At 45.5% G+C, this 26,731-nt stretch overlaps 1 protein-coding gene across 7 annotated transcripts in view; it reads left to right on the top strand.

Moving 5' to 3' along the window:
* Positions 1 to 26,731, top strand: part of ABHD6 (abhydrolase domain containing 6, acylglycerol lipase) — a 74,339-nt gene that overhangs the window by 25,952 nt on the left and 21,656 nt on the right. For 2 of the 7 annotated variants that reach the window (XM_043885308.1, XM_043885309.1), the window contains exon 2: positions 21,318 to 21,470. In XM_043885308.1, coding sequence (XP_043741243.1) covers positions 21,352 to 21,470 — 119 coding nt within the window. In that variant the 5' untranslated portion in view covers positions 21,318 to 21,351. Of the gene's footprint in view, positions 1 to 1,147; positions 1,303 to 14,120; positions 14,186 to 21,317; positions 21,471 to 26,731 lie in introns of those variants that run through there. The other 5 variants (XM_043885303.1, XM_043885304.1, XM_043885306.1 and 2 more) reach the window with 5 other exon arrangements.

The following is a 26,731-nucleotide window of genomic DNA, read 5'->3' as shown; positions in this document are numbered from 1 at the left end:
CTGGGCAACTGAACAACATGGAAAAGAGGAAGGCGTAGCCAGGCCAAGTGGGAAAGGATGAGAGTTCTTGGGGTAGAGTTCAGCCCCAGTGCCCCTGTGGTGCTAGCAAATGCTGCTGAGGGTGTAAACTGAGGCCAGATGCTCAAAAACCTAGGCTTGGTGGCAGATAAACTAGACAGAAACAGTATTTGAATTTTAATGGGTGATGACTTCTATACACTCCTTCCTTTTTTTTTTTTTTTTTGCCTAGTGAGGTTTAATTGTCCTTAAATGAAGAAATGGCGATAGCGGGGATTTAACCCATGCTTGAAAAGTTTATAAGATGGTCATTTTTGCACTCAAGAACTTTGAAGCTAGATGATCTAGGGTTGGGATTCCCAGTTCTGTGCTTTACAGGGCAAGTTCCTTGTCCCAGAAAAGCACAGTGCCCACCTCACAGCATCAAATGGGATGACCCACATAGGGCACGGTTACTTTGCTTGCCTGTGAACTTGTCTGTCCCTTCAAGCCCTTCCAAGGTAGAGATCCAGCCTGAGTCACTGCCGGTGCTGTGCCCAGCAATGCTAGGCACACAATAGGTGCTCAGTAAAACAGCTCAGCGGTAAAGAATCAGCCTACAAGGCAGGAGACAGGGGAGATGTAGGTTCGACCCCTGGGTTGGAAAAGGAAATGGCAACCCACTCCAGTATTCTTGCCTGGGAAGTCCCATGGACAAAGGAGCCTGGCCCGCTACAGTCCATAGAGTCTCAAAGAGTCGGACAAAACTGAGCGACTTAAGCAAGCAAAATAAACAATGCCGCGAAGGATTCTGTGGAAGTGTGTGTGGCCCTTTGGGTTCCAGCCCTCCCCCAGGCCCCAGTCAAAGCTTTGGGGCCGAGGCCTGGGTGATTGAGTTCTGCCACCCCTTCCCCTTCCCCGGCACCTGGCGCTGCAAAGGGAACACGGTAGGCGCTCTAGGATGTCTAGAGACAGGTTGGTGGGATCGGGTAGTGTCAAATACCAACTTTATCCTCCGGGCTTTACCCTATGACCCGGGGATGCCAAGGAGCTAGGAGTTCTCGCCCCGAGCCTTCAAGACGGAACCCAGCAGCCTGGGAGCAGCGCAGGGGCGGAGCCGGCTTTTCTGTCGGAGGACCTAGGCCCGCGCACCGCGCCTTTAAGGCGACCAGCCGAGCCGGCCCAGGAGCTGAGAGCCGGTGCCGGCGGAAGGGTGAGCGCATCTGCAGGACCTGAGCTGGGGGCCAGGACCGAGGAAAGGCGTCTGGATAGTGCAGGGGTTCCAGACGGCTGAGGTCAGGTGAGGTGAGCGCCGGTCGGTGTGGGAGGCCAGGGGGGTGGTGGTGCTCATTTAGGAAGGAATATCCCCGGACTCCCCCAATGGCCCCATGACCTACCCTACACTTCCGAGTTCGGATTGCCTAACCTCTCTCCAGAGGGCACGATGCGAAGAAGGGTTGGGGACCTGTACCTCCCTTTTTCCTCCGTTTCCCCCGCCCTAGCACCAGCCCCTGCGCGCTCCCTTTGAGCGCCTGGATAGGTTTGACATTCCTGAATCCCTGGTCCCTATTTCCTGGGGCCAGGCTGCCTGCTGCCCTAAGCACCCGGACTGGTCGGGGACCTGCGCGCTTTCTATTCGGCCTCCCCGCTTCTTGCACCAGCCCCTAGGCGCCGCCTCCCCAACTGCCTCGATGGTTTGGAGGCTTCCTGCACCCGCGTTCCTCCCACTTTCTGGGGAAGGGCTACAGCTCAGCTGCCCCGCCAGCTGCTGTCACCGTCTCCATCCTGCCCCAGACAAGTGCACCCCTCAAGACCTTCCCAACCATAACTTACCTCCAGCAGCCTTTCAACTCTCCTTTCTCCACCCTCCGTCAGTTCCTTTGCATCCTCTCCTCCGCTCAACCCGCCGGTCAGGTTGCTGGTCCAACCACCCCAACCGCACCGCCCGGCATCCCCGGCATCCCCAGGGCTTCCTGGCCGTATTGGAAATGCGGGTTGTGTAACGCTGGCTGCAGGGCAGAGCTCGCGCAGGCTGTGAGCCCCTGAACCCGCAGAGGAGTAGAGGAGGCCAGGCTGAGGGAGGGAGGAAGAGGTTGTAGACTGAAAGGCTGTGCCAGCAAGCCACTGTATGAATCCTTTTCTGTGCCCACGGGCCTGAGTGGTTAAGAAAAGATCTCACCCCTCAAGGCTCAGAAATCCCTAATGGCAGACTCCACCTGGCTGGGAGTTTAAAATAGCTTCTTATTAATAATAGCTGACATACAGTAAGCAAAAACAGGGTGTCAGGCCCCTTCCTAAGCACCTTAGAAAACCTTACCTGGTGAACTCCTACCAATAGCCCCATATGAGGTAGGTGCCTCTACTGTGCCCATTTTTTAGAGGAGAAATGAGAGGGATTCAGAGGTGGGTCTCTCCCAGGACATACTGAGTCACCTCAAAGCCCCCATTCTGAACCACTGGGCTTACTTTGTTGTAACTAATAAATTTTTATCAACAACAGTTTTTAATACAGAAATTACATAAGTTAATAACCTGTGTCCCTAGCATAAATTAGTTTTTCTAAAATTAGGTTTTCGGACCAGCATGGGATCCTTGGTACCCTCTTTAAGGATATTGATGCCCAGAGAGAAGGGACTTGCATGAGGCCACACAGCCTGAAAGTGCCAGGACTGGGGTGCAAAACAGGTCCTGGAATGGCTAATTGGTACTTCCTGGGTTCTCTGACAGCTGCCTCGGCCCTTCAGTCTGGGATCTCGGAGACCCCGCCGCCCTCCCCTTCTGCATCGTGGTGTCTTCCTTTCCTGCTTCCTTTGCTCTAACCAAGTTAGTGAACACACGTTCCACCCTCTGCTGCCCTTCTTTAGCTTGTCACCTGCTCTAGGAACGCTCTTCCTGGAATCTCTAATGTCTAAATTGTCAAAAGTTCAGAAATAAGTAAAACCAATAATTACCAGAGTAGTAATTAGTAAGAATTTATTGTGCACACTCCAAAAAGACAAAACCAGGAGCGTTAAAACTAAAATAGTGGAACAAGGCTCAGGGATAAACTGTTTTAAAGCAGCTTCAGTTCAGTTCAGTCCCTCAGTTGTGTCCAAATCTTTGTGACCCCATGAACTGCAGCCTGCCAGGCCTCCCTGTTCATCACCAACTCCCAGAGTTTACCCAAACTCGTGTCCATTGCATTGGTGATGCCATCTAACCATCTCATCCTCTGTTGTCCCCTTCTCCTCCTGCCTTCAATCTTTCCCAACATCAGGGTCTTTTCAAATGAGTCAGCTCTTCGCATCAGGTGGCCAAAATATTGGAGTTTCAGCTTCAACATCAGTCCTTCCAATGAACACCCAGGACTGATTTCCTTTAGAATGGACTGGTTGGATCTCCTTGTAGTCCAAGGGACTCTCAAGAGTCTTCTCCAACACCACAGTTCAAAATCATCAATTCTTCTGCGCTCAGCTTTCTTTATAGTCCAGCTCTCTCATCCATACATGACTACTGGAAAAACCATAGCTTTGACTAGACGGACTTTTGTTGACAAAGTAATGTCTCTGCTTCTTAATATGTTGTCTAGATTGGTCATAACTTTCCTTCCAAGGAGTAAGTGTCTTTTAATTTCATGGCTGCAATCACCATCTGCAGTAAAGCAGCTTACATAGTGAGAAAGCAGTGGTGGTTTATTCTTTACAGTAGTTGGTTATAATATTAGAATTTTCTTAAATAATAGGGAATTAGTCAATAGTTACCTCATATCAACCTTGGAAAACAGTTCAGATTTTGCATATGATTTCTAGGGACATGAGCAAGAACTGACATAAGTGAGTCTTCCAAAATAAGTTAAGCTTTGTGTGGCTACACTAGTATCATCTGCTCAGGGAATCTTCAAGGCTGGTCTCCCATTTGTTTTTGATTTAACAAAACATTACCTACCCCTTAGGGTCTAACTTGTCTGTACCCTTGAGAACACTCCCCTGATTTCTCCCCTGCTCCCAACTAAAATCTCTTTCTTTCTCCCTTGGGATGCTGTAGCTGGGATCCTACCACCTTCTACTCCCATAATGGTGTTTGGAAAGCTCTGCAGCACACATCTGCCTTGTCCTCTTGGGTGCCGTCGTGCTGGCAGGATTGCTGGTATTCCCCAAGACTCCTCTTCCCACCTGCCTGGTGAAGCCCCAGGACAGAGAGAGGTCCATGGGGGATGGGGTGGTTTCTGAAGTAAGGATAAGTTCAGAATTTCTGAAGCCTGCAACCCCAAACTCCCTTCATTGAGCTGCAGCTGATCACAGGGAGAATGGCTCAGTGAGGTACTCAATGTTATAACTACATATTTGTTCATAACGCTGAGGGGTCCCACCAGAAAAATCAGAGAGACTGAGGTCCAAATCCCACTTCTACCACTGGGTAGCTTTGTGACTGTGGGCCAGTTACCTAACCTCTCTGAGCCTCAGCTTCTGGTAATAATACCTGCTTTAGAATGCAGTGGTGAGATTTAGATAAAGTAAAGCACAGGGCCCAGCACGTGATAAGCACTCAGTAAATACCTATTAGTGTGGAGAGTGACCACTACTTTGAATTGTTGGAGAATTATTAACTTATTACTGTATGGCTCATACTGATTCTGCTTAGCGATGGGTCAGAGGAGTTCAGGCCAAGAAGAGGTAAGCATTTTTTGTGCTCAGAAAGGCCTGCCTGTGAGAATGTCTTCAACTGCATATCATCCGTTGCCTTTTCAATGCGATAAATTGTCTATTTTTTAAGCTTTAAAAATTTATGAGCTTCTAGTTCTGTGATGATCTGTGTTACCTAGAATGAATGCGTAATTGTGGTTTGTGCAGTTGTAAGTGATTATGAAACTTAGTGATAGGAGGGAATTAAAAAAAAAACCTAGAGATGACCTTGGTTTGCAGTGTGTGTGGTTGGTTCAGGCCTATCTTGGGAGTAAGAGGTTTGATTCAAAGGTTACCTGGGTTTGGAGAAAAGGAAAGCAAATGAATGCTTTATCCTAGTAGGCTAGTGAACTGCTCAGACTGTGGAAATCCACTTCCATGTGCCATATGCTTTTCCAGCTTCTGGTTATTCTGATAACTAGATCAGTCATTATAGTGGTGAGTGTTCAGAAGAAGAGGCGAGGAATGTCACCTTCAAAGCTAGTGTTTGGAATTCGATGGGAAGCTAGTTCTGCAGGTTTAAAAACTTTTTTATTTAAAAATTTCTCCTAAATTGATTCTTTACTGGAATATGTTAGGATCCCATTTGATAATTTAAGGACTGTCGAGTTTAGATGTTGTAAGACATAAAGTCAGCACAATATTGTAGAGCTGTTATTCCCCCCCCACCCCCCCGCCAAAAAAAGACAAAGTTTTGTAAGTTTCACAGTTGTATCGAATTTAGCAGCTGTGCAACTTTCATTTCTATGACCCTGCAGGGACATAAGCACTTTTCATACTGTCCTTTATAGTGACCTCTAGCCACATATCGCTATTAAAGTTAAATTAATTCAAATTAAATGTACAGTTCTGTTCTTCAGTCACACTAGCCGCATTTCAAGTGCTCATGTGCCATGTGGCCAGCAGCTACCATATTAGGCAGAGCAAACAGAGAACATTTCTTTCTTCACAGAAAGTCCTATAGAAGGGACTTCCCTGGTGGTCCAGTGTTTAAGGCTGCGCTTCCTACATAGAGGGCCCTAGTTAGTTCCCTGGTGGGGGAGTTAAGATCCCACCTGCCACGTGGTGTAGCCAAAAAAAAAAAAAGTCCTATAGGATAGCACTGTTTAGATCTATAAGGCTATGGAAAAGTCATGTGATTATGGGGTTAAATTCCCTTCTTTCTGGCAAGTCATCTGCAGGCCAAGTAATCGAGTATGCACAGAATGTTTTATTGTTGAGAATGAAGATGTTAACAAATCCCCTTAGCCTCCATTTTGGCTGAATGGCTCACTGGCTTTTAACACTGCCAGATTCAAAGGATGGGGGAGAAGGGAGAATCAAACGAAATGTCTCTGGGCAAGTGCATCTGGCTGCCTGTTAGAACCTCCTCTGACCTCTGCCCCAGTCAAGCTGAATCTAAATCTCTGAGGGTGGGGCCTAGGAATTCCAGGAATCTGTTTTTGTTTCTTTTTTTCAAGCTCCCTGGGGTATTGTGCAGCCAGGGTTGAGAGGCAAGGTATGTATATGGAATCCGGAAAGATGGAACGGATAATCCTGTTTGCAGGGCAGCAGAGGAGATGCTGACAGAAAGAACAGACTTGTGGTCAGGGAGAGGGTTAGATGACTTGAGAGAGTAGTATTGGAACATATGGGGCTTCCCTGGTGGCTCAGATGGTCAAGAATCCACCTGCAATGCAAGAGACCTGGGTTTGACCCTTGGGTCAGGAAGATCCGCTGGAGAAGGGAACGGCTGCCCACTCCAGTGTTCTGGCCTGGAGAATTCCATGGACAGAGGAGCATATACCTTACCATAAGTAAAATAGATAACCAGTGGGGATTTGCTGTATGATCCAGGGAACTCAAAGCCTATGCTCTGTGACAGCCTGGAGGGATGGGATGGAGAGGGAGGTGGGAGGAAGGTTTGCGAGGGAGGGGACATGTATATCTGTGGCTGGTTCATGTTGACGTATGGCAGAAACCAACACAATATTATAAAGTAATTATCCTCCAGTTTAAAATGCAAAAAAAAAAAAAAAAAAAAGAACAGCTTCAAGACTGTGCCCTTAAAAAAAAATTCCTGAGCAAGAATTTTTCAAAGTAGATTTGGTAAGTGACTAAAAATGTTCCTCACTGATTAACTGCGGTAATAAAGATTGTAGTTGAGTGGGCTCACTTCCTGTAGAAGTGGGTCTCCACTGAGGGCAGCTTTACCCCTAGGGAGCATTTGGCACCATCTGGAGACATTTTTGCTTATCAAAACTTGGGGGCCTCTCTCCACTGATTAGTGGCAGGGGATACTGCTAATTACTCTCACAGTGCTTAGGAAGTGGATAGGAAAACCCCTCACAACAAAGAATTAATCTGGCCCCAAATGTCACTTGTGCTATGATTGAGAAACCCTAATTGAGACATAGGGCCCCCTAGGGGCTTCCCAGATGGCGCTAGTGGTGAAGAATTCGCCTGCCAATGTAGGCGCGTGCAAGAGATGTGGTTTGGAAGATCCCCTGGAGCTTTAAAACGGCTCCTCACTCCAGTATTCAAGCCTGATATGTGATGAAGTTTGGGAACTGAGCTATGGGCTGGACTCTGGGAGTATAAACATAGTGACAGAGAAAAAAAGAAAAAAAGATAGTGACAGAGAACTGCCTACTGATGAAGCATCTGAACAGACCTGGGCACAGCAGCAGTGCATGGTGATGGAGGTGTATTTCTGAACACAAGTTCATGTGCACGATACACAGTGAGGACAAACAAACCGAAATGTCGGAGTTGGGAGCAGAGTAAATTTATTGCAGGGCCAAGCAAAGGGAACAGGTTCCTCCTCCCAGTGGTTTGAGGGGAGACGTTTTTAAAAGGCAAATTAGGGGTGAGGGCTGCGGGGTTTGTGGCTTTTTTCTGCTTGGTTGGTGGTGAGGTAAAAGCTGTGCTCCAGGAATCTTAGACTCAGCAGGAAGTTACATCCTCAATCTGGGTGGGAGCCTTAGTTCCCACGGAAGAGATTGAAGATACTGTTCCGAGTGTTCCTTGAGGAGGAACCAGGACCCTGCCCCAAGGCTGAACTTTTCTTTCTTGACTACTCCTCTGTTTCTGCAGCCCCTCTCTTCCCTGATTAGCACCTGTTTGAATCTGCCCTGTGGAGCTCAGGGAAAGTCAAGGAGGCTGAATGAAACCTATTTCCTACAGATACGGAGGGAGCGCAGAAAGGCTTTTGTTCCCAGGAGGGCCCCGTAGGGTTTCAGTGGCATGGCTGTCTAGCTCCTCCCGGGAGAGCAGGCCAGTGCTTCCCAGCTGCGCAGCGAGTACTCATCACCCTCCAGTCCCTGCTTTGAGCAGTCTCCATGCATCATTTGATTTTGTCCCCACACTGAGGCTCCAAGAGGTTCTATGACTTGCCGAGGTCCCATAGCTGGTAGTGACAGAGCAGAGATGTGAACGTAGGTTATGGAACTGCACAGCTGACCCTCAGAGAAGCATTCACAGGTGGGGTGGTCCCAGGTGACTCTGTGGTAAAGAATCCAGCTGCCAAGTAGGAAATGCGAGTTTGATCCCTGGGTTGGGAAGATACCCTGAAGGAGGAAATGGCAGCTCATTCCAGTATTCTTGCCTGGGAAATCCCATGAACAGAGAAGCCTGGTGAGCTGCAGTCCGTGGGGTCACAAAAGGGTCAGACACGGCGGAGCAACTGAACAACAACAAGTCTCCTAGCCGAGACTTGAAGGATGTAACCTCAAGTCCTCCAAGCAGGGGTGTGCTAGGCGTAGGGGAGCCATTGTGCCAAAGCCCTGGGGGTGTGAAGGAGCATGCTGTGTCAGGATCGTAGCTCTCTCAGGAAAACAGGGGTCAGGATAAAAGAGGATGGCATGTGAAGGATGGGCAGGCTCCAGCTTGTCCATGGCCTTCCATGTCACGCTGTGGGCCACTGTGAGCCTCCAGTGGAGTGGGGCAGAGGAAGTGAAGCGCTGTGTGCCACTGGGCAGCTTGCTTCAGCTCTCTGGGTCTCAGCTGCCCCTCTGAACTGGAGTCTCTAAAGCTACTGTGATGAGGAATGCTCGTTTTGTTAGCGACCATAATGAACAGAGTGAAGAAATAGCCCCCAGTGGCGCTGGTGGGGCGGCGCTGTGATTCCTGGCTTGCCTGTTTGTCGCTTGGTATTCTACTAAGTGCCCCCCGAGGGACGGCGTGGTGACGCTAAAGTGCCGTGGCACGTGCTGAGATGTGGTAAGACTTGTCTTCAAGGAGCTTGCAGCCTGGTGCAGGGTGCAGCCAGTGTTTTCATATTACAGTAAAAGACATAGATCACAAATACTTGTCGTCATGGAGGAGGAAGTCAAGGTTACTGACCGCTGGGGGACTGAGGGAAGGTTAACTGAAGGAGATAACGCCTAGTTCTGCCAGAATGATTTGTTAGAAGATGGAGATAGATAGAGTGTATAGTTCAGATCAACAGAAAATGGGGAAGTGGAGAAAAATACAAAGCTAGTTCAGGTGCCCCCACCAGAGGGTCAGATTATCAGCCTGTCTGGTAACGAATTCCCCGGAGTTTCCAGGTTTTAGGGGGAACATGGCAGTTATAACAGGAATATATCCATTGATGGACTTGCCACTTACACACTTGGGTCCCACCCCATCATGCCTCCTCTCTTTTTAACCCTGGTGTCCAACCAGGCTCCTGGAGCATCCGTGTCTTGGTTATCTGTCCCTCCCAAGACATAAGGACATTTTACAAATATGAGACTTACCTTGAAAAGTGAAGTTATAACTGTTGACAGAGACAGAATTTCATGACATCACAGCAAGGGATGTTGAGGGGCTGCTTGAGTGACGTGTGGAGATTGTAATGGGTGGGAGTCTGGCAATGTGAGACCTGTTAACTGATGAAGAGAAGGGAGGGACTTGAAGCTCAAAGGATTGGGAAGCCTCTGGGAAAGCTGTAAGTAAAATATTTTTGCAAAAATGTCCCCTGAATGATAGCACTGTGACAACCAGATGTGAAGTGGAAGGATTTAGCATACTCTTAAGGCAATCCGCATGAGATTAATTCTTTGTTCTAAGAATTAGCATAGGTGGCAGTTATTTTGTTCCATATTTGCTATTGATCTTAGAACTGACAGCTTTTGATTTTTACTTATTTGGATAGAATTCTAAACAAAACTGTGTTTTATTCTTAACTATGAAGTTTTTTCCTGATACTGATTTTCCCGAGTTACAGAGATCTCTGGGGAAGAGCTTCTGGTTAAGGAAGGTAGGGACCAGCTCACAAAGGGCTCTGAATGCTGGACCTCATGCTGGAAGCCAGAAATCTTATCAGGATCAAAGTGTCGGCTGTTTATAAGAGAGTTCCTTTTTGTCTCACACCAGCTTTGTCCCTGCAGTTAGAAAATACTGTAGACCAACTTCCCTCCTTTAGAAATGTCAGAACCCTCTGTAATCTCCTTGCTTTTCCTTTTTAAAAAAAATAGTCTTTTAAGCATACTTTTTAATTGGACGATGATTGTTTTACAGTGTTGTGTTGGTTTCTGACATACAACAACTCAAATCAGTCATAATTGTATATATCCTCCCTCTTAAGCCTCCCTCCCATCCCCACCCTGCTTTTCCTCTTGACTTCAGAGCACAGCTTCGAGAAATGGGAGAGTGTTTTGGGGATCTGAGGTTCTATTTCAGGCCTCTGCCACTACATACCCATATGAGGGCTATTTTAATTTCTTTTAGTCATGTGAAAGATAGTCACTTCTGTAATGCTCTTTCTAGCACTTTACCTTTGAGAATTGACCTCAGCCAAGGACAGTGCATACACTGGCACTAATTCGTAGAGAAGTGTTCGAATGAACGCTTGTTCCAGGCTCCCCAAGAGCTTGAAGACTTGGGTCCTTAGAGGTAAAGGATCAAGTGGCTTTTGGCTTCTCTTTTATCCAGTGAGAGACTGGCTTGTATCCCTGTAGGGTTGCCTGGCTTAAAGCATGTTTTCGGGCAGGTGGTTATTTCAGACTGTCGCCACAGCTGCATCTTGACCCCAGAGGCTGATGCTTTGAAGGTGCTGGGCTAGCTCAGGGCACATGGCGCGTGTTTCATTGCCTTGTCTCTTCGCCAGTATGATTTTTTAGAAGATATACCACAGGGTATATAAGCTACCTGCCTTCCAGCTGAGCCCCTGATTGATGTGGCAGCCTCTCCTCCGGCTGTGCCCCTTCTCCCGAGGATTGAGTAGCAGGATTTTCCAGTTCTCTGACCCTCTGTCCACAGGCCCCGTGTGGCTCGGCCTAGTTTCCTTGGCCATAGTGCTGCCCGAGGTGGTAGAAGCAAGGGAGGGGGCCATGGGCTTGGCTGGTTCTTAAAGCAAAAACCCCCATGGGGAATCAGGTGCTAGTGATTTGGTACAGAGCAAGACAGAGTGAATCCTCTTAACAGTACCTTTCCCAGGACTATAAAGGAGATAGAATTTCTGTGACTGTTAAGCATGTGAAAAGTGATTAGTGCAGCTGAAGAACTGATTTTTATATTTTACTCAGTTTCGATCAGTTTAAATTTAAACAGCCATCATGTGGCTAATAGCTACTGTATTGGACTGTGGAGGATAGACCATTGCATTTGAGGAGTTTATATTTTTTATTTTGTTTTTTAAAAGTTGATTATTCTCGGCTCTGCCGGGTCTTTGTTGCTGCGTGGGCTTTTCTCTAGTTGCAGTGAGCACTGCTCTTTAGCTTGGGTGTGCAGTCTTCTCATTGTGGTGGCTTCTCCTGTTGCACACAAGCCCTAGGGGCACAGGCTTCAGTGGTTGCAGCACATGGAATTGGTAGTTGTGGCTCCCGGGTTCTGGAGCATATAGTTGTGCATGGGCTTAGTTGATCCTTGGCCTGCAGGGATCTTCCCAGACCAGGGATCAAACCTGAGATCCCTGCAGGGATCTCCTGCATTGGCAGGGGGATTCTTTACCACAGAGCCACCATGGAAGCCCCATGTCGTATTTTTTAATTAAAGAGGGAAAACCCTGTACACGCACATGGTAGCAACTCAAGAGGTGTGATTCATGTCAGTGAAAAGTCTCCCTCATCTCCACCCCAGCCTCTCAGCTTCCCTTCCCCGCCCCACTCGTGTGGTTCTCAGCTGCTTCTGCATCCATTCAGAAACGCTTTACACATACATAAGCAACAACACGCATATTTTTCTCTCTTTCTCACAATGCAAGAGATGTTATCCTACCCATTCTCTTCTGGTCCTTGCTTTTTTAAGTTAACAATGTACCTTGGAGGTCATTAGCCACAGAGACAAATAGAACTGACGGCTTCCCTGGTGGCTTAGGCAGTAAAGCGTCTGCCTGCAATGCAGGAGACCTGGGTTCAATCCCTGGGTCAGGAAGATCCCCTGGAGAAGGAAATGGCAACCCACTCCAGTATTCTAGCCTGGAAAATCCCAAGAATGGAGGAGCCCGGTAGGCTATAGTCCACGGGGTCCCAAAGAGTCGGACACGACTGAGCCACTTCACTTCACTTCATTATTTTAATGGCTTATATATATAATTATTGTCTGGAAGTGCTCAGCCTATTTATTTCACTTTATGCCCAACCTGTAATACGTAATGGCTTATATTAGTTTTATTTGCATTTAATGACTATACACTATAACTTGTTTATAAAGTTGTACCATCATTTACTTAACATGTCCCTTATGAGTGGGCATGCAAGTTCCATGTTTTTTGACATGATAAGTAATACTATAACAAATAACCCTTTACAAACTTATTCTCACATATGTTCAGGTATGAGCATAAATAAATTCCTGGAAATTAGAGATGATTAGAGATGATTAGAGATGATTTGATCAAAGGTATGTGTATTTTACATTGCTGCAGGTTTTTCCAAAATGCCATCTGTAGATTTTGTTGATGGGAATGTAAATTTATATGTTGCTGAGGGCAACCCTACAGCCCCAGCTACACTGTCTGTTGTTACACTTTTTGCTGTGGTAAACAGAGATCACCATCACCTTGGAGGTTTAATTTGTATTTCTCTTGTAAATGAGGTTAAGATTGAGCATCTTTTTAGCTAAGAGTCATTTGTATTTCCTTCCTGTTCGATTATCTGTTCAGATCTTTTGCCCATTTTTCTATTGGATTCTGTTGTTTTTATTGATTTGTAGGAACCCTTTATTAGTCTGTTGCCTGATAATGTATCAACAGATTTTAATCTTGTTCATGCTATCCCTTTCCATGGGTCATTTAAAAAGATTTTTATGCAATCAGCTTATTAATCTTTATGTTATGGCCTCTAGATTTTATATCTTACTGAGAAAGATTTTTTCAGAGTTCTCATATTTTCTTCTAGAACTTTCATACTTTTTTTCACCCCTTTTGTTTAACTCTTTGATCCCTCTGGAATAATTCAGGGGTTTTGTGGATTTACCTTCCATTACCCATCTGCCCGTCTCCTCATTTTTCTGCTGTGGTGCCTTGGTCAGCATCTCTGCACTGTCCAGCCCTGCTTTGGCGCTTTGTAGTCCCCTCTTGTTTGCCATTCTAGTAGAAATATTGTATTCATTTGCCCATTGGTTTCCAGCTTCCTCTCTTTTTTTCTGAGTAGAGCTTTTAGGTAGCCCTAACCCCAGACAGTTTTCCAACGAAGGTCCGTCTATTCAAAGCTATGCTTTTTCCAGTAGTCATGTATGGATGTGAGAGTTGGAAAGCTGAGCGCCGAAGAATTGATGCTTTTGAACTGTGGTGTTGGAGAAGACTCTTGAGAGTCCCTTGGACTGCAAGGAGATCCAACCAATCCATCCTAAAGGAAATCAGTCCTGATTATTCATTGGAAGGACTGATGCTGAAGCTGAAACTTCAATAGTCTGGCCATCTGATGTGAAGAACTGACTCATTTGAAAAACCCTGATGCTGGGAAAGATTGAAGGCAGGAGGAGAAGGGGACGACAGAGGATGAGATGGTTGGATGGCATCACTGACTCAATGGACATGAGTTTGAGCAAGCTTGGGGAGTTGGTGATGATCAGGGAAGCCTAGCGTGCTGCAGTCCGTGGGGTTGTGAAGAGCCGGACACGACTGAGCAACTGAACTGAACTGAAACCCAGACAGAGAGGGGAGTTTTAATCTTTGTTTGAAGGTCTTAGTTAAGTTTGAAGCCTCCAGAAGCCCCTGTCACCCAAGCATGCCTGTTTCCCTTATTGCCTCTCTCATTTGTGCAGCATAGTGATCACCAGCTCAGTCCCACACTTTGTCTTCATCACAGAATGCTTCTTCAACTTTCATGGCCTCCTGGCTAGGCTATTTATCTCACATGCCCTGCCTGCCCTTTGTGCAGGTTGCTTAACTGGGGGAAATGACCCGAACCAGAGGCAGCTTTAAAACCATAGGATATTTGCACTTTGTCCTTGCAAAGGAGGACAGGCTCTGCCTCGCATTATTGCCAACTGTTAGCACTTAATTCATATTCTCTGATATGATATGCTTTGTCATTTTCTTACTTGTGATTCCAGAGTCTCCTTTTCAGCTTCTGCCGGAGCCAGTAGCAGTTGGGAAAGAAGGCTGTGCTCTTTGAAGAGTGAGTATGGGTTTTTCACATCATAGGTTGCAAAAAAAAAAAGAAAAGAAACAGCCCTTAATGTGATGGGAGCTACTCTGTAAGCTTCCTGGCAGCCTTCTGCAGGCCAGCCTCTTAGCAGGCGGGGTGTTCGCTAGTTGAGTAGGTCTGGTGGGAGTGGATTGGAACCAAAAATTTTTTGTTTTGCTTTTCTTTTTCTGACTGAGCTGGGTCTTCATTACTGTGCACAGGCTTGGTTGCTCCACAGCATGTGAAATCCTCCCAGACCAGGGATCGAATCTGTGTCCTCTGCATTGGCAGGCGGATTCTTATCCACTGTACCCGCAAGGAAGTTCCACCCTGAATATTTTTAAAGCTCAAGATATGTATCCAAACCCCACCCCCTACTCCTCTCTCAGATACTGTGCTGGGAGCAGGGCTCTGAGTCTGAAGGGAGTCAGAAGACCTGGGCCTCTGGGCAGCGGGATGCTTTCCTGGGGAGAGTAACACTTGAATCAGTCCTGAAGGCAGAGAGGAGTTCATCAGGTGGGCGGGTGGGAGAGCGCTTGCCCCACACGAAGTGGGCAGCATGAGAAAGACGAGGCCTGAGGCTCTGTGGGTGCTGAGGTGTGAGGCCGGGAAGTTGAGTTGGGATCATAAGGGTGGTCAGCATTTACACTAGATGAGAGGCCCCAGTCCCTGGTGTGGACTACGAAGATTCTTCTGGCAGTTGGTAACAACTGAATGGGGTATGACAGAGCAGCCTTCACAGAAACGGGAGCAAGGAGAGGTGAGGACCCAGGCCTGGTAGGGTGGTTGGGGGAACTGGGATCTGACTCATATGAACTCTCACATCTGGTGGGAATGTTTCCTCCCTTGAGACATTCCTAGTAAATGTTAAGCCAAAGGAATTGGTTGTAAGGGGCTTTCGTGGCCGTAACCCCCATAAAACTGTGCTGTCCAACACACTAGCCGTTATTCATATGTGACTGTCAAGGATTTAATGACATGATGGACGTGACTGAAGGACTGAACTTTGAATTTTATTTACTTAATTGAAATGTAAATAGCCATATATAAACAGTGCAGTTTGTCTAGACTCAGATGACTTGCCTTCAGTGCTGACATCTCCTGGCCATCGTATGACAGGAGTGATGAGCAAGAAGGAAGAGTGAAAGATACATCAGTCTGGGAGGCCAGACTGGTGGGGACACTGTCGGCAGAAATCAGCAAGTCAGGAGAAGGAGGAGAGATGCCTCTGGGACATTGTAGGACTTTTGCATCGTGGAGATAGTCAAGCAGGCTTTTGGAAAAGTCTGGAAGGAGGTCCTGGCCAGAAATGTTGACTTTTTGCCTTTCCTGGTAGTAGTGGAGAGTATAGATATGGTGAGTTCTTCAAGGAAGACAATGAAGAGTGTATCATGGGACTGTTCAGCAGGGAGAGTAAGGAGAGCATCATGGGGATATCTGGGGGGAGAGGGAGCAGAGAATTTTAGGAACCAGGCCAAGCATGCTCATAGCATGGCTTGTTTATACATCAGGGCTGCCAGAGCTGCAGAGTACAGAGGAAGAGTGGGCTTAGCCAGAGTGAAGGGGAGACAAGGCCAGGAGGAGAAAGGTGAGCATCTCATGGCAATGATCCCAGGGTCATGCCACGCTTTCAGTGATGGACCGGACAAGCTTAACTGCTTCCTTGGAACGTTATGGAGGAGACAGATATGACAAGGAGTGTGAACTGCTTGTGTTTCTAATTATTTTCTCTCTTCAATCCTGGGACTTCCACACAAGAGAGTCTTAGTGCCTTTATGTTTTTTTTTAGCTATTGATCATTACTGATAGATTTGAGAAACTGGTTTATCTTTACAAGAGTCTAGTTTTAACAGCTGGCATTTTATACTCAGATTTCAAGAGTATATTCTTTGGAAAGAATTTTCATATTGCAGAATTAAAAAAAATTATAAGCAGCACTGGTTAGTTTTTAAAAGACACCAGTAAGAATAAGGAGATAACTTGTTAACTTACAAAGTTAGCATGTTACTTGCTGTCAGAATACTTCTGGAGAAGTACAAAGAATGTCAAAGGGGACAGTGAACTCTGTGTCTTTTGTGTAACTGATGCACAATAAATATCTGCTTAGTAAGTGCTGAGAGAAGGCAAAGAACCAGACACACCTGCAGGACTGGATTGAAATGCAGCCCATGCCACGTACCAGTTAGGTGACCTTGGGGGCATTTGTTAACTTCTTTAATCTTTATTCCTCCATCTTGAAGGTGGGAGAAGTGCTTCCTACTCTCAGCATTGTGGGGGATAAAATGAGAGGATGTATATAAACCATCTACACAGAACCTGGCATGCGATAGTCACTTAGTAATTGGAGGCTGTTGCTTTTCTGTCGTTGGCTATGGTGGTAGTGACCATGGTCATTATTTTTGCTATTTTGTTGTTCAGTCACTCAGTCATGTTCCAACTCTTTGCGACCCCATGGACTGCAGCATGCCAGGCTTCCCTGTCCATCACCAACTCCCGGAGCTTGCTCAAACTCACGTCCATTGAGTCGGTGATGCTATCCAACCATGTCATCTTCTTTCGTCCCCTTCTCTTTCTGCCTTCAATCTTTCCCAGCATCAGGGTCTTTTCCAATGAGTCAGTGCTTCGCATCTGGTGGCCAAAGTATTTTTGCTATAGTTTTTAAAAAATAATCCTTATTTTGAAGAGACCAGGACATTAGTTTGTCAAGTCTGATGGACTATGAGTAGATGTCTAGGAGAAGACAAGATTCTGTGAAAGTGTTTTATATTTTGTGTTTGGAATTTTGCTTTATATCTTAAGATTTAACATGTCAGAACTTGGACGGGTTTTAAAGGTCAGTGAGTACGTTAAAAGACAACTGTGACACATTACGCCTAACCTCTCACCCCACTAAACTTGGGAACTTGAGTCCAGATGTTTATCTGAGTCTGATTAATCTTTGTCCCTGCATTCAGAGATAAAGGCCTCAAATGCACAGCTTAGATGATACCAGGGGAAGGCCACATGGCAGGCTCAGGTCTCTGGGTGAGAGTGTGTTACCTTGCCTCATGCCATAAAGGCGAGCTCTCCTTCCCGTGGTCCCTTGTTTCAGACTGCTGCAGAGCCGCTAAAATCACTGTCTTTAAGTGTTGGGATCCTCACCTGATGCACCAGATATGTAAAGCGAGTGCATTTTTCTTTTTCAATCTATTCAAGTGTTATCAAATACTCAAACATTACCAAGCACCAAATATTAATATTTCCCAGATACTGTTTTAGGTTCCAGGGAGAATGTAACAGGAAATAAGATTCTCCTGCTGGGCAAGCCAGATCCTACTCTTCAGTTATCTGGCATAATTTCAGAAGTGTTTTAAGTCACCAGAGTAGGAAAAGACAGAAAAGATGTTTTGGATGAATGTTCTCATTAATAGATGAGGAAACCAAGGCCTCACAGTCAGTGTGAGGAAGGGTCAGCCAGAGCACCCCGCCCCCAGCCCGGGGCCAGTCCATCACTCACATCTACCCTGGCAGCCATTTGTGTGTCACCACCAAGATGTTCACCAGATCCATGTATCACCTAGTTAGCATTTTTCTTTAAATTAGTTCCTCCTTTTAAATTAATTTGCATCACTACCATAAATTGAAAATATCCACAAAAATCAACACAAAGAAACAATGTTATTAAATAGCTAGATACTGTTCCCTGCCGGAGGCTCAGGAGTTGAGTAGCTGTTTAATAACCACCCTCAGAGTTTCTCTTTGACCTAAGCAAGGTGGGAAAAGAACTGAAAAAAGAGATGACTTTCTCAGGTTGTATGGGAGTGTTACCTGGTGTCAGATAGCCCTGAGCGTTCTGCTCCCTGAAGTCATCTTGCAAACATCTGTTGTGTGGGCCCTGTGCTTAGGGATGCCCCATGTTCTACCCCTTAGTTGATGTTCAGTCATTGGTGATTCCAGGCTCATAAGGCTTCAGTTTTTCTGTGCCCAGCTTTCCCCCTGGGCACATAGAGCATCCTGTGAGCAAACCCCAGCAGAGTAGGCAACTGCCTTTTTAAAGACAAGTCCTTTGTCAGATGAAGGATGTCATAGAGGTAGGAATAATGGCCAGACCTGTATAGACACCTCAGAAAACATTAGTGTCTTCACTCAGGGCCTGTCTGTATTTGACCTCATCAGGGAAAATGTGCAGGAGTCTCTGTAACAAGTCCAAGACTTGCTAAATTGATGCTGCTCTGCAAAATCTCCTTAGCAAAGAGTTTATTCTGCCATTGAAGGAAGAATGGAGCCAGATAGTACCTTCCCCCAAACTGACTGTGATGTCCATAGCAGGCACTGATGAAGCCATGAGGTTTTTTTTTTAATGAGGTTTCTTTTTGATGATCATATCTTCAAGTTGAACCTCCCATCTCCAGTGTCAGAGTCGGTGACATAATATAGCTTTGGGCATAAAATGTCCTAATTCCTAGACTAAAAAAACATCATGTAATTAACTTCCTGCGGCTCAGGAATCAGAATTCATGGTGACCCTCAGCACTCTTTATGTGATGAAGGCAAGTCCTCTTGAATCTGACAACTCTTCAACTCTTTTGTGACCCACAGTCTTCAAACAGATCTGTAAAATTCCCTTCACTCTGCCATGAATTTGCTTACCCCTTGACAGTGAGGCCTTTTTAGCATCATAAACTGTAACCAGCATTAAATAGGTGACTCCTCTTGGGAGTTTTATAATTATTGAAAGAGAAAATAGTCAACATCATTGGGGATGGCTGTCCCTAAAACAAACAGGATTGAACCCATTTTGTAACTTTGACTTTTATTAATTCATTTGTAACTTATTTGTATCCTGTGCTATTCTAGGCACTGAGAACACACATGTAGCATTATTCCTATCCTCAAGGAGGTCTGGTTCTAGGAGGAGAAAGAGGCCAGTGAGTGATATAAGTGGGCTAGAAAAAAGCTGTTTACAGTGACTGAGAAGCTGAGGGAAGAGTTGAATCAGAAACACAGACAGAGCTCATGCCACTGGAAGGCAGCAGCTTTCATCACTGTAGACTCAGGACTGTCCCCAGACAGAGTGTGTATGGAATTGAAAGGACCATCTACAGATGCCTTAGTCCTCTAGGCTAAGGAGCTTGTTCCACCAAGCCTCTCATAAGAGACCAAACATCTAAATGGAGACATCACATCTTCATGAAGAAATTTGGGGCGATGAATGTGGTTGTTTAACAGCAAAGATGTTACAAAATCTGAGGAAAGGCCATTTGAAAAAAAAGAGAGAGAGAGAGAGAATGTGGAATTAGGAGCAAAGAGAGTGGGTCCAAGTCGGAAATCTGTTACTCAACCTCTCTGTGCCTTTGTTGCCTCAGCCTATTAGTAGTGGATAAAGCTCTCACCATGCCTGTTTGATGGGGTAGGTATACTGTGCCAAAGATTAGCAAATTACAACCTGAAGCCTGTTTTTCACAATAAAATCTTACTGGGATATGGTCACACCCATTCACTGCACGTTGTATGGCCTGTCTGACTGCAGAGGCAGCTTGAGTAATTGTGACAGAGACCTATGACCCACATCACTGAACTATATATCATCTGCCCTTTGCGGAAGAAGTTGGCTGACCCCCATGCTCAGTGGTCATGAGGTCATATGTGCCATCATGAAATCATTATACAATTGAAGTACACATCAGCTGATAGAGGTGTATGGGGCAGAGTTCTCTGTTTCACAGGAAATATAAAGAAGACCATGACTTGCCAGATGTATGCTTTTTCTTGAAGAAGAGTCCTTTTTATGTTAGTGAGATGCACACTTAACACAAGTGACTGAGTCCGCAGGTGACAAACGGCCACACCTGACCAACAGATCCTAGCAGGAGTTATCTTCTCTACTGGGGAGGATGATGGAACTTGAAATATTTTTTTAATTCTACGGAAAATAAACCATGTTGTTCATGAGACAGAACTGGGTGGGGACCTCTAATTGAGGGGTGACTCCTAGAGCCCTTGAAAGTGGGTCAGGCCCCAGTCTGGGTGCTGGGGGTACGGCCCTGCCCTCCTGGGGCTCCCATTCTAGCCTGCACACGTGTCCTCACATCTTTGGGAGGACATCAGAAAGCGCACGGGAAGCGTGGGTGTTCTGATGTGTCCCCTCCTAAACTTGTATTGTGTATTACTTACTTTTGAATAGGCCAGGTGTGAATGGGGCTTCCCTGGTGGCTCAGACAATGAAGAATCTGCATGCAATGCAGGAGACCTGGGTTTGATCCCTGGGTTGGGACGATCCCCCGGAGAAAGTATTGACACCCCACTCCAGTAATCTTGCCTGAAGAATCCCATGGACAGAGGAGCTCGGCGGGCACAGTCCATGGGGTCACAAAGAGTCGGGCGTAACTGAGCAACTAACACTTCACTTCATACATGTACATGATAAATAACCAAAAGATTTTAAAAAGTAGACTGTGAAAAGCAAGTCTCCCTCTGTCCCTGACTCCCAGCTTCCTGATTCCCCACCTCAGATGCTACTGCTATTGCTGGTTCCATGGACACCTTCCAGTGATGTTCTGTATACAGATAAGCATTCCTCTGCACATGTGTTGTTTTTCTTTCTGTCTGTCTTTATCTGTCTTTCAGGTCTTCTGTTCTTCTCTAACTTTTAGTTTTTAAAAATCGCAAACCTAATAGGAAAGTTGAAGGTTACAGTTGGGTTCACCAGCACATTTCACCATCTTTATTTCTCCCTTCTCTATACACACACTCACACATATGCACAAACACATATACACATTTTTCCTTCCTCAACTTTTAAAAGTGAGTAGCAGATATTACTATATTTTATCCCTTAATATTTACTTTAGCAAATGCTATGAACAAGGATGTTTTCCTACATACAAACATAACCACAACTTCATCACTGCATCACTGGTCTAATAATATTGTCTAATAACCAGTCCTTACTCAAATTTCCCCAGTTGTTCTTAAAATTTCCTTTATAGCTTAAAAAATCCAGGATCATCTCAATGATTCCTTATTACCTACACTTTTTTCCTCCTGATCCTTCTCTTCATTCTGGGTCATTCACTTCTCGCTTCCACTTTGCTTCTTCACCTTGTCTCCTGAGACAGAGTTTCAGTACTGTCTCTCTTTTCAGCCCCTCTAGGTATAAGCCAGACCTAAAGAGCAGGATGGATCTTGACGTGGTTAACATGTTTGTGATCGCGGGTGGGACGCTGGCCCTTCCGATCCTGGCATTTGTAGCCTCATTTCTCCTGTGGCCTTCAGCCCTGATAAGAATCTATTACTGGTAAGTTCATTTTACAGTTCAAAATTTTCAAGGGTATCATGATCATGCCGCTTTCTTTGCTTTTTGGTTGTGGCTCTTTGATATTTATCATGAAATATTCCGGACGTGGGGGCTTCCCAGGTGGTGCTAGTGGTAAGGATCCTCCCTGCCAATGAAGGAGACATAAGAGACATGGGTTTGATCCCTGGGTTGGAAAGATCCCCTGGAGGAGAAAATGGCAACCTACTCCAGTATTCTTGCCTGGAAAATCCCATGGACAGAGGAGCCTGACGGGCTACAATCTCTGGGGTCGCAGAGTTGGACATGACTGAGTGACTGAGCACTCATTTTAATCTTACAGAGAAGTTGAAAGGTGTTCTTTTTGGAATGTTGGGAATGTTCCTGAAGAATTGGTACTGGTAGCTTCTCACAGGTAAATTCTTCCAGGTTCCCAATGGTGTCTTTGCTCAGGAGACCACTCTCTCTCCCAAAGTCACTGATTCTGTGTGCATTCATAGGAATGCATTTGGTTTTTGTTAGTCACTGGATTCTGATCCAGTGATGTTTTGACAGGTACAGTGATAATCACTGAAAAATGAGTTAGAAACACCAGAATCATGGACATGGCATGGGTAGGACAGAATGTTTTTTGATTTGTCTAAAAGTGTTCGTTAGTAAAATGACAGGAAAAAAAGTTTCCAAAATTTCTGTCATTCTTAAATCATTTTTATGCTTCTTGCCCTATTTGCACACCACCTCTAGTTTTCTTTTGTGTTTTCTTTAGAGTAAATGGCTTTAAAAAAAAATCTTACATTAGTTTCTGAGTGACATAAATATCACTACCTTTAGTTGAAAGCTTGCCATCCTGATTGCCACAAACAATTAATATAAAAAGTAAAAATGAGCACAATGCTTTACACTCTGTTCATGAATTCTCGCCTAGATACCATTGCCTGCCAAGGACTGACTCCTTTCTCTTTGTTACAAAAGCTGAGAGGTGTGAGAGTTGCAGAGCTTTTCTCCTTTGATGAAAGCAGGTTTATGGTTGAAAAGAGAGAGACTTTTTCATGATGTGTTTCGGTAACTTTTCATGCCACAGTCCATTTACCAGAGAAAATCACTCCTCACATGCCCATGAATTCATCCCATGATGACGGAAGTACTGAAATCGACCTGGTTCCTCTCTGTGCCATAGGGGAGCGCATTGAGATTTAACCAGGACTTCTGGAACATAGGACTACCTTCTGAGCCCCCAAGGAAGAATGCAGGGAAACTGTACTTGTGCCCTTTCTCCGCCCTCCCTTCTGGCTCCCTTTTGTTTCATTAGAGTGTGGAATTTTCTGCCTGCCAGCCAGGCTCTGATCCTGGAAAAGAAGCTAATTGAACAGAAGGGAGCTTTCATCTTTCATTCTCTCTTGTGAGGAGGTGATGGCTCCTTTAGTGGGTCACCCAAGACCCACCTCTGCATTGATGAAGCTAAGACTCTGGCTGCTTAGAGGCCATTGCCCTTGCAGCACCCCAGCACAGCAGGAGTACTGTGGGGTCACAATGCCTATGGGACCCGTGACGTGGAGAGACCAGAGTGGTGTGCCCTCCTCAGTCCTGCAGAGGCACCGTGGACCTACACACACAGATTCCGTGTTTCTTAAGTCAAAGTGAAGCAGAGTGCGCAGCTTCACGATGTGTCCCATAACCATGGATGTGGCTGCAAACAGAGGTGTGATTATTCCACCCAAAGGCTGTTTCTACCAACCACACGTGGAAACCAGCCTCTGTGCTGCACAGTCCCCCACCCCCAAGTTCCTCAGGCCATCAAGGAGAAAGCTTTCAGATTGTTAGAATACTTTTGATGCTTTATCTTTAAAGAGAAAATTAATGTCATTGCAAATAATTGACTTTTTTAAGTTAAAACTCATGTTGTTTAGAGTTCACTAAAACTCATGTGGTTCACCATTTTAAAGCATGCATTTAATTGGTTTTAATATATTCACAGTATTGTGAATTGCCACCACCTAATTGAGAACATTCTCATCTCCCCTCAAAAGAACCCCCATACCTATTAACAGGTACTCCCTGTTTTCTCTCTTCATCCCCTGGCAACTAGTAATCTGTCTCTTTGGATTTTCCTGTTGGTGACATTTTTGTGTCTGGCTTCTTGCACTTTTCAAGGCTCACCTGTGCTGCAGCGTGTATCTGTACTTCATTCATGGTGATGATTGAATAGTGGTCCATGGTATGGTTTATACCACATGTGATTCATCCAAATGGACATTTGTGTTGTTTCCACTTTTTGGCTATTATGAAGAATGCCTCATCACATAGAATTCACTTTTATTAACAAGTGAAGTTCAGTGAAGTGAAAGTCACTCAGTCATGATCGACTCTTTGCGACCCCATGCACTATACAGTCCATGGAATTCTCCAGGCCAGAATACTGGAGTGGGTAGCCTTTCCCTTCTCCAGGGGATCTTCCCAACCCAGGGATCAAACCCAGGTCTCCTGCATTGCAGGCAGATTCTATTAACAAGTAATACCACCGAAATTCAGAGAGGCCCCACAGAGAACACTCAGCCCTTTATTTGACCCCACAGACGCATGTGACTGTAAAGCCTGCCCCGGCCTGTCACTCCACTCAGAGCTGTAGCTGGAGGATGAACACAATGCTCTTTATTTCATGAACTCGGCCACACAGGCCAAGAAGAAACCCTGGTTGGCTGCGGAGGATGAAAATCCTGGAAATCCTTGCGGATTATGCCGGGTAGTGTTGTGGCATGGGGGCTGTGATTATAGTATTAGAACCTGTAATACCACTGCAGAGAGCTGCCCAAATTCCTGTGAGCTCTCCCCACCCACCCCACCGAGACACACAGCCTGTTTCCTTCAAGTCACCTCACCGTGAGTGACGCTGACACAGTGGTTGTCATAGGATGAGCAGCTTTACGTCAGTCCCCATGTCCCTCAACCACAGCTGCTCCTCCAGAGGCCTTCAGTCACTCAGCTGCTCGCGACGACCGCTTGTAGGTTCCCCCTGCAGGCCTGGCTTAGTTTAGTTAGTTTTCAGGATCCCGACATGAACAGAACAGCAGGCAGCACGGGTAACTGCTGTTGCTGCTGCTTAGTCGCTCAGTCGTGGCCGGGTCTTTGTGACCCCCTGGACTGTAGCCCACCAGGCTCCTCTGTGCATGTGATTCTCCAGGCAAGAATCCTGGAGTGGGTTGCCATACCCTCCTCCAGGGGATCTCCCCTACCCATGGATCAAACACGCGTCTCCTGTGGCTCCTTCCTCACAGGTGGATTCTTTACCGCTGAGCCACCAGAGGAGCCCGCAGAGGTAGCTGGGCATCCCAAAGACCCCGATCCTCCCTGCCGAGTGAGCATGCGGGTGTGAGGAGGGCCTCTCAGTTCCCTCTGTCCCTGGAGGAACTTCCCTGTGGGTCTCCTGAGCTCCTCAGGGCTCCGCAGCAGTGGCCCCCGGGGGCCACAGCCAGCCCTGGCAACCGCTCTCTCTGGGTCTAAGTGTCCCTGGCGCGTGGCCGGCACAGTCCCACAGTGATGGGGACTGGTTGCTCCTGCAGGGGGCGCCACGTGCTTGGCCGAGAGAGCCCGCAGAGAGCCATGCTGAGGATGCCGTCACCACCGTGGGTGACAGCAGGGGCCACTCTGGTTTTCATTGTATAAACTGTCAACACTGTTCACGGGGTGAAAAAAACTGACATTTTAAAAGATTTTCATTTTCCCAGAGAAACTCAGTTGTGCAATCAAGAAATCATATACATAAGAAAGAAGTGGATAAGAATTAGAAAAAAAAAACTGATGTTTCAGATGGTTTGCTTGTGTGCATAGAAAGTCTGAAATAATAATAATGATATGTGTAGATTATTTATTAGAATTAAAAAGTGAATTTGGAAGATTGCTAAATATAAGATAAGTTAACAGGGACTTCCCTGGCAGTCCAGTGGTTAAGACTCTGCGCTTTCACTGTAGAGGACATGGGTTCAATCCCTAGTCCAGGAATTAAAATTCCACATGCTACACAGTGGAATTAAAAATAAATAAATTTAAAAGTAAATAAAGATAGTTCAGGAATCTTGGCTTGAGATAAAGAAAGTCTGAAACCTTATATTAGTCAACATGGCGATGTATTAAAAAAAAAAAAATCAGTTTTATTCTTATTTCATAGCAACAGACAAATAGAACATTTAAAGTCTTTTACTGATACCATTTACCCTAAGGAAAGAAATAGTGCTATATTTTACAACATGAATGATCCTTACAAACATAATATCAAGTGGAAGTAGTCAAATACAAATAAGAACTATTGTATGATAAAGTCCTACAGCATGTAAAACCCTCCTGTTTGAAGGTGAGCTAGTGGTCACCTGTAGGAGGTAAAGCGTCTGTGATGCTGCTCGTAGTCTCGACCCTGACCTGGGTGGCAGATGGTGGGCTCATTCACGTTGTGCAGATTCATCAGGCTGTACGCTTATGATATGTGTGCCTTTCTATATTCTTTATACTTCCATGGAAAGTTACTCTAAAAAACAACAGTGAAGGATATGGAGAAATTGGGTCCCTCATATTTTCTAGTGGGAATGTGAAATGATGCAGGCATTTTGGAATATAATCTGGGAATCCCTCAAAAGCTTACAAAAGGTAAAAAAAAAAAAAAAAAAAAAAAAGCTGCTGTATGTCCCAGATATTCTACTCTAAGGTGAATTGAGAACACTCAACAGAATAGAAAACATATATCCACAGGAAAACTGGTATATGTATGTTCATAGTGGCATTATCCCTAAGAGCTGAGAGGTAGAAACAACTCACACGTCCATCAACAGATGAATGGATAAACAAATGTGATCTATCCATACAATGGAATATTATTTAGCCTTAAAAAGGAATGAAATACTTTTGATTTCTCCATCAAATATGAATGAGAGTCTTGCTGGGTAGAATATTTGTGGTTGTATGTTCTTCCCTTTGATCACTTTAAATATATCACATGATTCCCTTCTGGCTTGTAGAGTTTCTGTTGAGAAATCAAAAACTTTCCAGAAAAGCAACAGTTAAGAGAATTCAGCGCCACCAAACCAGCTTTACAAAAAATGCTAAAGGAACTTCTCTAGGCAGGAAGCAGAAGAGAAGGAAAAGACCTACACAAAAAAACCCAGAACAATTAAGAAAATGGTAATAGGATCATACACATTGATAATTACCTTATCAGTTCAGTTCAGTCGCTCAGTCGTGTCTGACTCTTTGCAACCCCATGAACTGCAGCACGCCAG

This window comes from Cervus elaphus, chromosome 24 (assembly GCF_910594005.1).
Source record: "Cervus elaphus chromosome 24, mCerEla1.1, whole genome shotgun sequence".
Classification (NCBI taxonomy): domain Eukaryota; kingdom Metazoa; phylum Chordata; class Mammalia; order Artiodactyla; family Cervidae; genus Cervus; species Cervus elaphus.
The sequence above is the reverse complement of the archived record's forward strand: the minus strand, read 5'-3'. Positions and strand labels throughout refer to the sequence as shown.